Below are 13,248 nucleotides of genomic sequence, written 5' to 3' on the forward strand. Positions count from 1 at the left end.
CCCATGAGACAGAGAACTGCCCCATAGAGTTTCCAAGGAGCGCCTGGTGAGTTCCAGCTGCTGACCTTTTGGTTAGCAGCTGTAGCTCTTAACCACTGCACCACCAGGGTTTCCTCCGCCAGGTGTAGGAGTTGAATTTAGAACACATATTTTTGGGGGGCACAGTTCAACCCATAACACTTGGCAATGCTCACAGTGGTCAGCATTTTAAATAATGATTTGGTCATGACCAAGACTGTCTGGTTGTCGTGGGCAGTGAAGTGGAATCCATGTAGGTCAAGAAATGTGGAGTCGTGAGGAAGCCCAGGGAAGGGGCAATGAGAAGGTGGGGATGCTCCCGTGTGGAGCTCAGAGTGGCTGCCTCTGCCATCCTCAGGGCCACCTGGTCTTGCAGAGGAGCCCAGGCCACAGTAGAACCCCTTGGAGCCTTGTGAGCACAAAATGAAGCTGCTGCAAAATGCAAGAAGACAGCTTTTTGTTTTGAAGTCGGCCAGCTGTCTGGGCTCAGGGGTGTTGCCGGCTGTGCTGCGCCAAGGTGGGGCTGCAACGCAGTGCTTGTCAGGACATTTGGCCAACACTCAGGCCTTGACCTCCAAGTATGGCCTTGCCCTGACTGCCACTTACATGGCCTCGCCGCTCTCAGCCTGGGGCACCTATTTGGGGTCTTCCATCTGGCTTGCCTGGCCGAGGCATGGCTGGACTTCTGTGTCATGGCAGTTGCCTTTTAAAACGGGTGCCTGAGTGAGACCTCACGTGGGTACAGTGACATTTTCATCAAGACTAGGAAGGAGCCAGCTGCCCCCTCACTTGCTTTACCAGGGGCTTCTCTTCACCCTGGGGAGGGCCGGTGGCCCCTGCTCTAGGGGGCACAGTGAGGCCAGCAGAGCCATGCGGAGGCCTGCCAGGTTCCAGGTGTTTCCATGACATGGCTGGGTGGAACAGCTGTGGATCTGCCAGGGCAATGCAAATGAGCAGGTACAGAGCTGGGTGCTGAGCATCCTGGCCATCTGGGAGGCTGCAGGGAGTGAGTGTGTCTGGGAGATCCACGTGGCCCCAGCACCCCACCTGGACCCACTTTGGAGACCCAGGTGGCAGGTGGTCCGCTTACATCCCTTTACCCCCGTGTCCAAACAGCAGGCCCCCATGGTTTGGGATACCTTCATGTGCCCTATGAGGGCCTATCTTGCCCATGTCCCTGCTCTGACCTCAGATGCTGCCTGAGCCCTCCAAGCGAGACAGGTCACCCTGTGAAGTACTGGGCATGGGGAAGGCATTCCCGGCTGGCTCCTCCCTGTCCGGAGGCTCTGAGTCCCAGCTGCCTCTGTGTCAGTGTCTTACCCACCCAGAGACTCAAGTTCTGCCTCGGGTGGCTGGGCCTTGCAGCTGGGGCTGTGTGATTGGTGATCCCATGTGGCCTTCCCTGCTTGCTCTCCTGCCTCCTGGGCTTTGCAACTGAGAAGGCTGCATGAGGCCACCATCTGACTGGAGCCAGCAAGGCTTGAAGGTTTGCGGCACAGCTTGCGGATCTCCACCGTGGCCTCTCTGCCTCCTGGCTGGCAGGTGGCACCCCTGTATGCAGGGCAAAGAGGTGGTACCCGTGCCCACTGAGGAAGCAGAGCAGTGCTCTGCAGATGCTCTCCCTGGTGGCTCCTGACACCCTGAAGCTCCAGTGGGTGGCCGAGACCTGGGGAGGGCTCTTACCCCAGGGGCCCTCCTTCCTGCCCTCAAACTCTGGTCAACTGTGCCTTGGAGGAGATCCTGCAGAGTCTGACTACTCCATGGCCTTGCTCAGGCTCCTTCAGGCCCATAAAGACTCCCCGGCCAGGGGCCTCTGCCTCTTTACTGAGCCAGGTTGGGGTGGCAAGGGCAGGGTGGGGACATCATTGCTGACTCCAGGCATGTTCCTCCCAGGATACTGCCCTCACCTATACCTTTTATCAACTCACACGTCCTTCCAGGTGAGCTCCTTATGTAGATGCCACCTGGCAACGTCAAACCTCCATCCAGTTCACACAATGGTGCCCACTGAAGTACTTCCAAGTCTGCCTTCAGCTTTGCTGACTGCAGAGGTGGTGGGAACTGGAAAGGAGTGCTTTCCCAGGCAATCTTGCACAACTGGGAGGTGGTGTGGATCAGTGAGAGCAGGGTGCCCAGCGTGTGCCAGCCCAGCCTGTGCCCAGCCCTGTGGTGTACGACTGGAAGGGCAGCTGCTGTGTCCTGGGCTGGCTCTCACAGCCCTGCAGGTCAGCACGGAGCCAAGCAGGCAGGTCTGCTTACCCAACAAGTAGGCATCAGAGACGCACCATGGTGGGCCAGCGGGGGCACACTGGGAGAAGGGGCCCTGCAACTGCGGGCACCTGCCAGGAGTTTGCTGAGGGGCATATTGGGGGCCTCAGTGAAGAGGGGTGAAGTGGGTAGGAGGTAAAGCTAGGAAGGCAAATGGGCTGGCCTGTGGCCAGAACTGGGTGGAGGGGCCAGAGGGCAGCAGGCCTGGCTCGAGCGGGGGGGTGAAGGACTGGAGAGAAAGGCAGTTCCTGATGGTCCCCTCCCCAGGGGCTGGCTTTCCTCTGGTCCTTCCCTCCCAATGACTGCATCTTCATCAAGGCCGCAGCTCTGGGCTCTGGGCCCACACCACTGGTGCCAGGCCTGCCTGGAGACACGTCGGTGGCTTTGTGAGGGACTGCAGGCATGCAGTGACAGCCACCCCTTGGACCACAGAGCCTGCCCCTTGCCACTGTCCCGAGGGCGAGTGCTGCTCCCACCAAGCCTAGGCCTGCTCGGGCAGATGGGTTCCTCAGCTGGGTGGGGGAGCGCTTTGCATCTCACCAGTGAGCATCAGTGGCCAGAGCTGTCTCCGGCCAGTGGCCTCACTCGGTGGCCAGGCATGTGGCTGGGCAAGTGCCTTGGCAGGCCAAAAGCCAAGCGAGTGATGGCTTTCTCCTCTGACATTCCTAGAGCAGTGCTTTCCCGCAGGGGATAGTCATCTATCACAGTGGGCCTTGCGGCAGACCAGGGACTCGAGGCCAGTGGGATTCCAGCAGGGGCCAGCTGCCAGGACTTCCTCCCACTGACCTCGGATGGCCTGGTTGCCACAGACAGCACTAGCTGGCCTGGCCCGAGGGAGTTCTCATGTCCTTCCTAGAGCATGGCTGTCTGGGAAAGACCAGCTCCCTGGCACAAGGGGACCTGCATCTTCTACACAAGGTGCTGAGATCCCCTGTCAGCTGCCCCAGACCTGTCAGGTGGGACATCAGGGGCCCTGTGAGGCCTGGAAGATGAGGTTTGCCTCATTTCCATCTCTGTCTCTCTGCATTGCATTCTTGGTGATTCCGCTGACCCTTCTCATCAGCTGTGTCCAATCTACTCTTAAATCCTTTCATTTCTAAAACGCCTTTTTGGTGTTTTGTAAACCTTTTGGTGTACTCTTTATCATTTCCTCTTCCCTGTAAATAATTTCTAGGAGCCCTGGTGGCGCAGTGGTTAAGTGCTGGGCTGCTAACGGGAAGGTCAGCAGTTCAAACTCATCAGCTGTTCACAGGAGAAAGATGTGGCAATCTGCTTGTTTGACGATCACAGCCTTGAAAACCCTATGGGGTGTTTCTACTCTGCCATATGGAGTCGATAGGATTCAGAATCGACTCAGCGTCAATGGGTTTGGGGAGGTATTTTCAAACTTCTTTTTGTTCTTTAATTAGAGTGTCATGGTTTTGTGCCACGTGCCCAGTCATTCCAAGGTCTGAATTTCCTGTGGCTGTCTTTCTGCCAGGAGCCCTAGTGGTGCAGTGATTAAAGCATCAGGCTGCTAACCAAAAGGCCAATGATTCAAACCCACTGGAGAAAGATGTGGCAGTCTGGGTCTGCTTCCATAAGAATTTACAGCCTCAGAAACCCTATGGAGCAGTTCTGCTCTTTCCTTGTAGGGTTGTTATGAGTCAGAATCGACTTGATGGCAATGGATTTGGTTTTTGGTTTTGCCTTTTCTGCTGGTTCGTGGTCATGGTGCTTTGTTTCATTGTGTGCTTGGTTCTTTTCGACTGTGCACTGCCTGTTGTCTTTGAAAAAGAATTTGTGAGATGTCATCAAGGTCTAGGATGACAACATCTTCCTCAAGAGAGTTTCTCAGGGGCACTACCAGTGTGGGAGCACCTCACACCAAGTTCTCAGCTTGAGGGTCTCTGGGCCCCCATGCAGTGTGGATGTGGTCCTTCTTTGTGGAATCACTGGCCATGGCCACAGCTTTTCAAGGACCTCCCCCCTCACTTTTTTTTTTATGGTCGTCCCTATAACCCCTGTGGGGATGGCTGTGAATATGACCCACACTACCCTGACGGGGGTGGGGGTGGGGGGGCGGGGCACCCTGTGAGGGGATCCCTGTTGATGCAGTATTTAACCATTTGACTGCTTATTAAGAGCTTGGCAGTTCAAACCTACCAGGCAATCCTTGGGAACCCTATGGGGCAGTTCTACTCTGTCCTATAGGATTACTATGCATCAGAAATGACTCAACGGCAACTAGTTTGGTTGGTTTACCATGTGAGGTTGCTCTTTGGGGTCCCAGTTTAACTAGGGGAACATCTCTCTTTAGGTTCCCTGCCTTGGATGGGCCCCGGATCTTATCTTCTATCTCCCTCATCTCTAAGACCACCAGAGCCCAAGCCCCAGTTTGTCTACATGGGCAGATCCTCTGGACAGGGGCAGCCGCTGTTCTCAGCTTTCCTTTCTGGGTCCTGAGCTGTTGTCCAAATTCCATATGATCTTGTCAGCTTTCTGCTGCTTTTCAGATATTTTCAAACATTTTGAGTTGTTTTTACTGGAAGGATTAGTCCAAACAGTCTGCGGACTATTATTGGAGTCATAAGTCACCAGCACCCAGGGCTGGGGACCTAGTTTGCTTCTGTCATCTCTGGGCTCCTGGCGCCCCATCAGGTCTGATCCAGGGTGGGGGCATGGGAGCAGGGCCTGGGGGGCAGGACAGTGACTGCCCACACTGGCTTCTCTATCTGAACCGGTGACTCTAGTAGGGACAGTTTCTTAGTTATCTAGTGCTGCTACAACAAAAATACCATAAGTGGGCGGCTTTAAGAAACAGAAAATTTATTTTCTCACAGTTTAGGAGGCTAGAAGTCCAAATTCAGGGTGCTGGCTTTAAAGGAAGGCTTTCTGTCTCTGTTGGCTCTGGAGGAAGGTCCTTGTCTCTTCTGAGTTTCTGCTTCATGTGGCTTGGCCGTCTCTCTTCCATCTCTGCTTCCCTTCCTTGCTTGTTTAATCTCTTTTGCATCTGAAAAGAGATTGACTCAAGACATACCGTATGGTAAACCTGTCTCGTTAACATAACAAAGCCCATTCCCAAAACCTCCAGCATGAAAAAAAAAAAAAAAAAAAAACTGTTGCCATGGAGTGGATTAGATTCTAACTCATCTCGACCCTGTAGGACAGAGTAGAACTGCCCCACAGGGTTTCCAAGGAGCGCCTGGTGGATTCCAAATGCCTACCTTTTGGTTAACAACTGAGCTCTTAACCACTGCGCCACCAGGGCTCCAAAACACAGACATAGAGGTTAGAATTTACAATACATATTTGGGTGGTGGGGGGATGGAGGGGACACAATTCAGTCCATAACAGACAGGGACAACCACTTAGACTGGCTGTGCTGTGGGGTGGCCAGTGCCCTGGTGACCACGGCCCAGGCAGAATCGGCACAGCCCTTCTGCATTAGTATGCTTCCATGGGCTTATCTTGTCCTCCGGCATTGCCTTTGGCCCCAAGTCCTGTAAGGTGCAGTGGCCAGCAGCCCATCTCACAGGACTGCACATCCCGTAGCACCCTGGGCTCCTGCAGGCAACGCTTGTCGCCACAGTGAGGCAGCTGCTGCTCCCTACTGAGGGCAAGTGTTGGTCCGCCAAGGTGGATGGACACCATGCCTGTGGGGGCCTGGCATTGAGTGGTGCTGAGGAGATACAGTGGGTAGGCACATGTATGAGTACTGGGTCCGGTGTATACTGAGCCAGTTCTGATTCCTGGGGATCCTGGTCCCTCTGGGGCCAACTGGGCCTGTGTCTCTCAACAGTCCCAGGCCAGGGAGGGACAGTGGTCAGCAGGCATTGGCGGAATGTGGAGTGCATTACTCATGTCCGCCTTCCCTAGGCCTGACCAGTGAACGAGGAGAGGGTTCCAGTGTCCACGGACATATGGCGTCACTCACAGGAAAGCCTGCTTCTCCTTCCTGTCTGAGCTGCGGGCTCTGTCTGTGGTGTCAGCTGCAGACTTCAGCCCTCCTCGGCCTTCTCTGGTTGGCAGTAGCCTGGAAGCCAAGTGGCCGGTAGCCCTGTCATGGCGTCTCAGTTTGGCAAGGTGTAGCTGGGGCAGGTTGGCTGTTCCGGCACTTTGCACAGGTGGCATGCCCGTGGAGGCCTGGCCCTCCCCAGCCCACTGCCCGCTGCCTGCTCCTCTTGCCCCTGGTGAAGCTTTACGGGACCTTCATCAAGATGGTGATGGTGTCCCTGCCCAGCATCCTGGCCTTCCTCTCCTATGTGGCCACTCTGAGGCCAGAGGGCAAAGTGGGCAGGGGTAGCTACAGCCCATGTGAAGACCACATCTTGCCCCCTCCTCCTGCCCCTGGGAAGGGGCGCGACTCATGCCCGAGTTCCAGATGTGCCTCCTCTTGGGGGATGTGCCTAGGGCACACTCTGGTGGGCACTGTGTGCTTAACATCCAAGGTCAAAGCCACTGTACAAGGCCTGCATTGGGCCAGGCCACAGCCCCCTTCAGCCAGCCGCCCTCTTCCTCCTCTGCCACCTCCTCCTCCACCACTTCTTTGGGGAAGAAAATAGTGCTCAAACCCTCCCCAGTCCCTAGGATGCCCCATGCTGGCACACAGACCCTCCCCAACCATGGAGCGCTGAGCTAGTACACTTGGAGCTCAGTGGACTCCAGGCACACACACACGCACATACACGAAAGCACACAATGTGCAGAGACACACGTGTATACAGAAGTACACAATGCAGAGACACGCACATGTACACACAAGCACACAGTACAGAGACATGCATATGTATACAGAAGTACACAGTATAGACACACGTGTACACACAAGCACACAGTGCAGAGACACGCACGTGTACCCAAAAGCACATGATGCACAGGGCCACATACGTTTACACAGAAGTACACAATGCATAAAGACACTCATGTGTACACAAGCACAGTATAGAGACACACATCTGTACACAGAAGTACACAATGCACAGAAACATGCACGTATATATACAAGCACACACTTCACATAGACATCCATGTGTACACAGAAGTACATGATGCACAGACATGCACATGTACACATAAGCACACAGTACACACAGAGACGTATACATACGCATGTACACACAAGCACACATTGCTCATGAACACACATACATGTGCACACAAGCACAGATACACATAGTTGTAAATGCACACAGACACACATGCACTGGCCACACCTTTAACACCACCCACCTCTTCTCAGTGGATTCCCTGTGGCTCCCCTCAGTATCTGAACAGCTTCTTTGGTCTCATGCTTCCTGGCTGCTGGGCCCTGGTCCTGCACAGAGCTGTGTCACCATCCCCCTCACACACAGTTTCAGAGACCTCTGGGCTCAGTGTGCAGGGTTGGCAGCCCAGAGCTCTGATCTCGGCTCTCGCCAGGTTATGGGAAATGCTGCTGGGCCCCAAGGCTCTGGGCAGAGTCTGAGGAGGAAAGAAGAGTGCCCTGAGTCCACACTTGCCCAGTGCCCGGGAGCATTTCTACAGAGTCTGGATGTAGTCTTTTAACAATGCTAACCCTTGCATGTGGCCCAAGTTCCAAGTTGGGCCTACTGACTTAGTGTGTGGAGGGCCCTCCAGGTCCTCCAGATGTGCCTTGGCCACTGTGGGGCAGGGGGCGTGGTTGCAGAGGGCCTGCATGGATGTGGGCAGCAGGTGAGTTGAACACATTTCCTTAAGGGGCTGAGTGCTGAGGCAGGGGTCACCTCCCATGGTGGCTTGCAGGCTGGTGTTTGCACTATGGCCAAAAGAAAGAGCAGGTGGTCTGGATGCTGGCATGGAACCAGCCATGCAGCAGCCTGGGTGTGCTGGGGCTGTGCTCACGGGGCTGTTCTCTCTGCCACTACCCCTGCAGCGCCTACTCGCTGGTTGTGGTTGGGCAGCGGGCGCCATGGTTGCCAGGGAAACGATTCTGCCCATTGCCAACAAGTGTTGCGGGTGTTGGTGAGGCGGTTCAGTTCAGTGCCGGTGTTGCAGGTTTGGGTGAGAGTTCTGTCCATCCATTTCAGGTGTAGGGAGGAGGCTTGGTCTCTTGGTGCCAGCCAGCCAGCGCTGCCGACGTCTGGGGCACTGTTCTGTGTGGTGCCAGCCAGCGCTGTGGATGTAGGCATGCAGTTTCCCCATGTCCAGAGAGTGCTGCAGGCATGTCAGTGTGGTTTGTTCAGGGCCAGGGAGCGTTGTAGGCTCAGGGAGGCGGGTCTGTCATCTGCTGCTCCCTGAACTCATTTTCCCTCTTCCCGCAGACTGTGTGACCGTGGGAGGCAATCCCTAAGCGACCCATGTGTATCATCTTCTTTAAATTTGATCCTCGCCCTGCTTCCAAAAATGCGTACAGGTAACTCTTGCTCATTGTGTCTGCTCCCCTGCCCCTCCTAGTCCTATGTGCTTTTGTCTGTCAGCACCACCAAAGAGTTGGTGCTTGCAAGGGATGGGGGTGGGGGTGCTGCTGGACTTCGCCCTTTGTGGCCAAGGGAAAGAGCAGGTGGTCTGGGTGGTGGCATGGAGCCAGCCACGCAGCAGCTTAGGTGTGGGGGGGACCCGCTTCAGTGGTGGGGCTTCGCTTGGGTTTGTTCTCACTCAGTGGAGTGGGGAGGACAAGCCAGTGAGCACAGGGAGGCCCGCAATGACAACTGAGCCCTGCCTGCAAGCGAGCCAGAGATGATCTGAAAAGTCCTGGCCTGCACTCTAGGACAGATGTCATTCCAGCGTGGGGACACTGCCAGGGTTGTCTCCGTAGCAGGGACCCTGAGCCGACATGACATACAGGGGTGTGAAGACCCAGCACTGCAGGCCGCTGTGAGAGTGCAGGACGGAGGGGACAGTGTACAGGCGAGGGTCAGTGCTGGGACTCGGATCAGGGAACAGAACTGGGCACGGATAGTGAGTGTGAGCCTGACTTGGGCTGGTTGGTCCCTGTGTCCTGTGAGATGTCTGAATGATGGCAGTATCATGCAGGGGGTGGGCTCCAGGCTGAAGAGCAAGGACTAGGCAGGGGAGCTGAGGGGTCCAGCTGGAGGAGGTGGGAGACCAAGGCCAGGAAGGGACGAGCTGTGGGCTGTAGGCTCTCCATCCCTTGGCATTCATCGACAAAGAGGATGAGGCCAGAGATCTAACCCACAACGAAAGATACATTTAGAACTGCTCACTAGGGGGATTGGCTGGGAAGCTTTCATCATTTTGAAACCTGCACCAGAAATGATTTGAAATATTTCAATTGCGTCTTGGCTTTTGGTCCCCATGCCCCATGGCACAGTTAACCATGCTGCGTGGTACTGTGGCTGTGTCAGCTCATTTCAGCCCAGGGAATGGGACACAAAGAATGTCCAGGGCTCCCTTCCCTGTAAGTGGATGCTCTGCTGCTGAGTCAGAGCTGAGTGGGCGGCAGGGCAAGCAGCAGTCCAGGGCTTCCTTTAACCGCTGCTAACAGAGCAGCACTATGAGTTGGGTTGCAACCAGCAGGCAGCATGCGGTGTGGCAATTCACACAGGGAAAGTGTCATACAAAGAATTTTTCATCATGACAGGTGACAGGGTAATAAGAAGTGAGGAGGGCTGTAAAGAATACAAGATTAGCAGCTGTAAGCCATTGTCCTGAGGACTGAGATCAGCGCCCAGGGAGAGCCCCCCACCTTGGGCCGGGATATAGACCTTGCTGAAGAGGGCACGGCCCTAACCTTCTGGGTGGCAGAGAAATCACTGGGGCGCCACCCTGGCAGAACTTGCTGAAATCTACCCTCTAGGGTACTGGCAGAAGTTGTTCACAGGGATGTGTCTCACCTGACACTGCGCTGCGAAACTGTTCAAGGAGGGATGCTGGGAGGAGGTGCTGGTCACTGGGTGCTGCTTGCCACCGTGCATTGCAGGGGCCTGAATTGCGGAAGCCACCCACACTGTAGGAACCAGGGCTAGAAAAGCACTTGCAGGAGGCTGCTGAGAAGGTACGCTGGATCCCAACAAAGAATCCTCTCCTCCTCCCGTTTCTCTCCAGCGCCCTCTACTGACAAAACTTAACACAGTACCAACTGTAAAGAAGAGACTTTAGCTTCATTATCACAGAACAGGAATCCCTGGATGGTGTAAATGGTTCATGCGTATTAACCAAAAGGTTAGCAGTTCAAGTCCACCCAGAGATGCCTCTGAAGAAAGTCCTGGTGGTCTACTTCTAAAAAATCAGCCGTTGAAGAAACCAATGTAAGTGCCCATCAGCAGATGAACGGATAAGTGAAATGTGGTGTAGACATACAATGGAACACTACTCAGCAATAAAGAAAAATGAGTTCCTGAAACATCTTAACGACATGGATGCACCTGGCAGACATTATCTTGAGAGACATAAGTGAATCATAAAATGCATATATATGTATAATTTGTTCTCACTTTTATGAAGTGACATGAACAAGTAAATGCACAGAAATTAATGCTTGTTAGTGGTTGCCAGGGATGGGTGTGGGGGTGAAGGGATTCACTCTCTAGATAATGGACACTTGTTATTTTTGGTGATAGGAAAGGTAACACCAAATAAGGCTGAAGTGTATACAGCTTGACAAAAGTAAATGATGTCACTGAAATATAAACAAGAAAAAAGGACCTGTTGGTCATTGCTATGGCATATATAATTTTGAAACAACAGCAACAATAACCAAAAAGTATATGTGTAGGTATATATGTAGGCATATCTGTGTGTAAAACCAAAAACCAAACCCATTGCTGTCAAGTCGATTCTAACTCATAGCAACTCTATAGGACAGAGTAGAGCTGCCCCATAGGGTTTCCAAGGAGCGGCTGGTGGATTCCAGCTGCTTACCTTTTGGTTAGCAGCTGAGGTCTTAACCACTGTACCACCAGGGCTCCATATTTGTGTATTTAAAAAAAAATCAAACCTGTTGCTGTCGAGTTGATTCCAGCTCATAGCAACCCTATAGGACAGAGTAGAACTGCCCCATAGGATTTCCAAGGAGAGGTTGGTGGGTTCCAACTGCTGACCTTTTGGTTAACAGATGTAGCTCACTGTAGTTCTTAAACGCTGCGCCACCAGGGCTCCTATGTGTGTATAGCTGTATGTATAAATGTGTATATATAGGTGTATGCATATATATAGGCATCCATGTGACTGTATGCACATATATTCACCTGTATAGTAAAGCACATAGGAGGCACAATCATAGATACTCCTTAGATGTAACCAAATACCTCGTGAGATTGATTTTCTGGGTTTGAAGCCTGTCTTAGTCACCTAGTGCTGCCATAACAGAAATACCACAAGTGGATGGCTTTAACGGAGAGAAATTTATTTTCTCACAGTCTAGTAGCTTGCAAGTCCAAATTCAGGGTGTCAGTTCTAGGGGAAGGCTTTCTGTCCCTGTCAGCTCTGGAGGAAGGTCCTTGTCCTCAATCTTCCCCTAGTCAAGGAGCTTCTTAGGTGCAGGGACCCTGTGTCCAAAGGACAGGCTCTGCTCCTGGTGCTGCTTTCTTGGTGGTGTGAGGTCCACAACTCTCTGCTTGCTTCCCTTTCCTTTTGTCTTTTGGGAGATAAAAGGTGGTGCAGGCCACACCCCAGGGAAACTCCCTTTACACTGGATCAGGGAGGTGACCTGAGTAAGGGTGGTGTTACAATTCCACCCTAATCTTCTTAACGTAAAATTACAATCACAAAATGGAGGACAACTACACAATATTGGGAATCATGGCCTAACCAAGTTGACACATATTTTTGGGGGGACACAATTCAATCCATGACAAAGCCTTAGGACCATAGTCTCATGGGACAACTCGGTCAATTGGGATAATATAGTTCATAAATTTATGTTCTGCATCTTAGTTTGGTAAGTAGTATCTGAGGCCTTAATACTTATGAGCGGCCATCTAAGATACAACTATTGGTCTCTACTCATCTAGAGCAAAAGAGAAAGAAGGAAACCAAAGACTTGAAGAAAAAACTAGCGTATAGGACAAAGAGTCTACAGGAACCACAGCTTCATCTACCCTGAGACCAGAAGAGCTAGATGGTGCCCAGCTACTACTACTGATTGTTCTAATCAGGGCCACAATAGATGGACCCTGATAGATGAGAGAAAAATGTGGAACAGAACCTCAAATTCCTAAAAAGCAGACTTACTGAACTGATTGAGACTGGAGGACTCCCCAAAACAATTACCCTGAGATACTCTTTAAACCTTGAATCGAAGCTAACCCCTGAGGTCACCTTGTAGCTAAATAACAGATGGGCTCACAAAATAATAAATAACACCCATAAGTACTGCACTCCTTTAAAAAGTCACCTATATGAGACCAAACAATCAACAATTACTTTAAAACAAAGATGAAGCTGTAAGGGGCCAGGAAAAATAGATTAATGGAAACGGAACAACCAGAACGGCAATAATGAGAATGTTCACGCATCGTAACGAATGTAAATAATGTCACTGAACAATTGGTGTAGAAATTGTTGAATGGGAATCTGAACTGCTGTGTAAATCTTCACCGAAAACACAATAAAATATTATTAAAACATGAGAAACTAATTTGCCCTTTAAACTTTCCCCACAAGTACAATAAAATTTAAAAAACTTGAAGATATATATCTATTACTAAAACCAACAAAAAAAGGAAAGTCTGAGAAACTGTTGCAGCCAAGAAGAGCGAAAGAGGCATGACAACCGAATGTAATGTAGTGCCCTGGATGGGGTCCTGGGACAGAAAAAGGACATTAGACAAAAACTGTGGAAATGTGAATAAACTATGAACTTCAGTTAATGTCAGTGTGTCAATATTGGCTCATTAATTGTGACAAATGTACCATACTAATATATGATAATAATAGAGGAGAGTGGGCGGAGGGCATATGGGAATTCTCATACCACCTTTGCAATTTTTTCTGTAAGTCTAACAATGTTCTAAAATAGTAAATTTATATAAAAATAGATAAAAAAAAGAAAACGGTATGGAG

General features: G+C 51.9%; 1 protein-coding gene across 3 annotated transcripts in view; it reads left to right on the forward strand.

Moving 5' to 3' along the window:
* The window catches only part of TANGO2 (transport and golgi organization 2 homolog), a 62,743-nt gene that overhangs the window by 10,458 nt on the left and 39,037 nt on the right, over nucleotides 1-13,248 (forward strand). For 2 of the 3 annotated variants that reach the window (XM_023559309.2, XM_023559311.2), the window contains exon 2: nucleotides 8,547-8,638. In XM_023559309.2, the coding sequence (XP_023415077.1) occupies nucleotides 8,583-8,638 (56 nt within the window). In that variant the 5' untranslated portion in view covers nucleotides 8,547-8,582. Of the gene's footprint in view, nucleotides 1-8,546; nucleotides 8,639-10,290; nucleotides 10,494-13,248 lie in introns of those variants that run through there. The other variant, XM_023559308.2, reaches the window with a different exon arrangement.

The sequence above is a fragment of the Loxodonta africana genome, chromosome 19 (assembly GCF_030014295.1).
Source record: "Loxodonta africana isolate mLoxAfr1 chromosome 19, mLoxAfr1.hap2, whole genome shotgun sequence".
Taxonomy (NCBI): domain Eukaryota; kingdom Metazoa; phylum Chordata; class Mammalia; order Proboscidea; family Elephantidae; genus Loxodonta; species Loxodonta africana.